The 3,958-nt window shown below is 30.2% G+C and overlaps 1 protein-coding gene across 1 annotated transcript; it reads right to left on the minus strand.

Annotated features, from left to right (window-relative positions):
- Positions 1 to 205: 205 nt before the first annotated feature.
- Positions 206 to 1,224, minus strand: LOC131656187 (uncharacterized; the record flags this gene model as incomplete). The annotated part of the gene is made up of 1 exon (XM_058925950.1): positions 206 to 1,224. A coding segment is annotated over one exon (993 nt), but the record flags the coding sequence as incomplete, so codon positions are not given.
- Between the last annotated feature and the right edge of the window lie 2,734 nt (positions 1,225 to 3,958).

The raw sequence follows: 3,958 nt of genomic DNA on the forward strand, positions 1-3,958 counted from the left end.
GTACAAGTTAACGTGTGAAAGTTTTGTCGGTAACGTAATGTTCGTTTTTGAATGTTGATAACACATAAAATTAAGAAAAGTAACTGCAGAGAAAAGTGTACTGCAACAAATATCCAAATTAATTCATGCTTCCAGGACACAATAATATTATCCAAGTAATCTAATTCAAGGCAAACCAATAAAAACAAAAAACATCTTACATGTTAGAGTTCGAACATCAGCGGCTTAGTTTTACTTGCAGAAAAGACATCCTTGACACGACAAGAGTTTCAACTCTTTGTTGCTGAAAAGAGACCGAGTCGGAACAATTATCTTCCTCAACGATGGCCTTGAAAATACCATCGAGTGAAAAACATCTTTGTGCACTTTAAGACAACCTCTCAAATTGATCTGTCTCAATTGCGAGCAGTTTTCTAGCACGTGTTTCACACCCTTGTCCGTGACATCATTACAATGTTCCAACAACAATTGCAAAAGCCTACGACAAGTCTTTGAAATCACATAGAGTGTCTTGTCATCAACATGTGTACGTGACAAGTTTAACACTTCTAGTTTGGGAGTTTCAAAGTTCATTCCAAGTAGCTTAACTCTTAAGCAGCCGGATAAATTCAAATGTTTAATCTCACAACATCTCTTTAAAATATGAAAAATACCTTGTTGAGATATGTTAGTGCAATAACTCAAATCAAGTAGCTGCAAATTGGGGAAAACGGAAGCAAATGCTATGATGCTTTCATCTCTCAACCGTGAATTGTGAGCCAGGCGAAGGGACTCTAATTGAGGTCTTACAAAAAAGTCCATAAAAGAAATAGAATTTTGTACAATAAAGTTGAGGCTGTATTCCATTCGGATTTCAGTAAGTGAAAGATTGTTCCTAAGGATATCAAACAAAGTTGAACCATCTTGTGGCTCAGAATAATTGGTAAAGGATAAAAACCTCAGTGTTGGTCTCTCAGCTAGAGCAGAAACAATACCAGAGTTGGTTAGTCGATGACAGTCCAATAGGATGGCCTGTTCAAGAAATTCACAATTCTTGAACAAGTGGAAGAGAGATGGATCATTGATATAGCTATGACCGGCGAGATTAACCTTTCGGAGTTTGGAAAGCGCCAATGAAAGTGGTTCAAGTGGTTGTAGTGGCCCATTTAGGATGTTGTAGCTGCATTTTTTTAGGAAAACTGAGGTCGAGTTCTTGAAGCAAAGGAAAACATTGTGCAATGAGAATTATGTGACTAGTATCGAGAAAGCGAATGCCGGAACAGGTGAGTGAAGTTAATGTTGTAATTTTCTGGGAAAAACGTATCAAGCCAGTTGAAATTTCAGATCGATAAGTGGAGAGATTGAGTGATGTGATGTTTAGTGAGAAACGAGAGATTTCATGGAGAAGATAGCCAATACAATTGGTGTAGTAAGGGAAGTGAAGAGAGTTGAGGTTGGAGAATCTACGGAAGAGACGACGACGCATGAGAGAGCTTGTTCCGTCGCGGACAGGGAGTGAGTATTGGAGACGACTGGTGATGGATAGTAATTGTTTGGAGACAAGGGAGAGAGATTTAGGGTTGTAGTAATCATCCTTCATGAGAAATTTGAACACATGTTCCCAACAATCATCAGGTAAATAAAGATAAGTTGCAATCCTTCTTTTGTTTGAAGAAGAAGCCATTGATTTGATACAAGTTTGATTCGGCAGCCCTTGTTTTAGTTGAAGAACAAGTCGTTGATGTGATGGATTTAAATCTCCTGCATGAAAGTGCATTGTGTGGGCTAATTATGTCATTTACTCTTTAATTTTTCTCTTTCCAACCCATCTTGTATGCAGGATCTGCGGAGAATCCAAAAATCATAAATAATAGTATCTTCAATTTCCAAAAATATTTAACTGATTGAATAAAAATTTAATATGACTTATGAAAAAGGTTCTACTATAATAAATAATATTAATAATTAAATAACAATTAATAACCTAAACCCTTTTTTGAAATGCCAAAATTTGCTCAAACATAATAAATAATAATTATTAATTACTAACTTTTAGAACCGTTCAAAATGACAATTCTTGTAAAATTTTAAAAATTATACTAGTAATAATTAATCTCCCATATTTCTAATCAATTAATAAAATTTATAAATTTAACCAATGTTCCCATTTTTCTAATTAATTAATAAAATTAAAAAAAAATTAAATACATATTTAAAATTAAATGCTTCTATTAGAAATTTGGCTAAAATATAGCCATTTAAATAGGACTTTTTTTACCCTTTAAAGTTGCATTCGATCATTCAATGTCAAATTTTGCTTAAAATAATAATAATAATAATAATAATAATAATAATAATAATAATAATAATAATAAATTAAATAACAAAAAATGTCAACCCCATATTACCAGTTAATTATTAAAATTAAACGTTAAAAATAATTTAAAAATAATTACTAAAAATAAACTTTAAAATATATTTAAAAAGTATACACATATTATAAAGAATAAAAATAATTATCAATTAACTAATAATTATTAAAATTAAAAGCAAAACATTCAAGATTTATTTATTTATTTTTGAAAAGCAAGATAGAATATATGAGAGAATTGAGGGTTCTCCAGTCTGTTTACACAGAGACGCGGTAAAAGCTCGACAAAAGAAATTACTAACTAATTATATTTACGATAAAAAAAAGTAAAGACTCTTTATTAAATTCGTAAAAAAAATAATTAGAATGAGTAATGTCTATACAAAACGACCACCTCCACACCATAATTTTCATATTCCAAACCAAATCATCAAAACTCCAATCCTCCTCCCGAAAACAAACTTCATTCCGAACCAATCAAATAGACCAAGTCGTAGCTAGTCATATGACATCTAATTTTTTCACATCCATCTCTTTAGATTTACAAAATGAGTGTCAATCTATAAAACTCTACAAACACCCCTTTTTCCTATCCATAAGGCTATCTCCCTCCAAATATTCTTTACCAAAGGACAACAAAAAAAAAATCTGATTTTCCAAATCAATTCCACAAAAACAACACTTCAAAAGCTCAAAAGGAATAAAAATATTTATATACACCAAAAGATCTTTAGTTGAAAGTCTATTAGCTTGAAGCCTCCAACCAAAAGATCGAGATTCTTTATTTCACTATATTCCTGAGTATTCTTTTGTGCTATTGATCAAAAGCTAAAAGATCGAGATATTTTATTTCACTATATTCGTGAGTATTCTTTTGCGCTATTGATCAAAAGCACCATTTATCACAATTGATAGCCAAAACAAAACTATAAACATTGTTTTTAAGTTGTTCATAGAAAGATTATTAATATTAGTCAAAGAAAAGTATATGATAGCCAAAACAAAACTATAAACATCGTTTTTAAGTTCTTCATAGAAAGATTATTAATATTAGTCAAAGAAAAGTATTCTTTTGATTGGGTGATAGGGATTGCTGTGATAAAACTAATGGAAAAGAAAGTTATGGCTATGTCTTCAAATTCCACATGATTATTTACTCATTAAAAGTTCAAGTGATTCAACTGTATTTATTTTTCATAACAATTTATCCTTCTTTGTTGGATAACATGAATGATTCCTTTTCCTTAGCCCAAAAAAATAATATTGTGGATGTCATTAATTACTATAGGTCAGTTTGTTTTATTTTTTTTAATGATTTTTATAGTGTTAAATATTTTAATTTAAAATCTTTTTATAAAAAACTTTTAAAATAAAAATTTGATTTTAATAGTTATTTTTAAAATATTATTTTATATATTTTATTATCTTTATTACTAAGAAGGAGAATTTTTATTACCAAAAACACCAGATTTCAATAAGTCATGAAGTACATATGAATTTGGGTGACCAAGACGCTTATGCCATATTTGAAAATCAACAGTAGCTGAATTGCAAGAAACAAAATGTAATAAAGAGCGTGGAGACAAAGATAAATAAAGAGAAAAAAGA

The sequence above is a fragment of the Vicia villosa genome, linkage group LG1 (genome assembly GCF_029867415.1).
Source record: "Vicia villosa cultivar HV-30 ecotype Madison, WI linkage group LG1, Vvil1.0, whole genome shotgun sequence".
In the NCBI taxonomy this organism is placed as follows: Eukaryota; Viridiplantae; Streptophyta; class Magnoliopsida; order Fabales; family Fabaceae; genus Vicia; species Vicia villosa.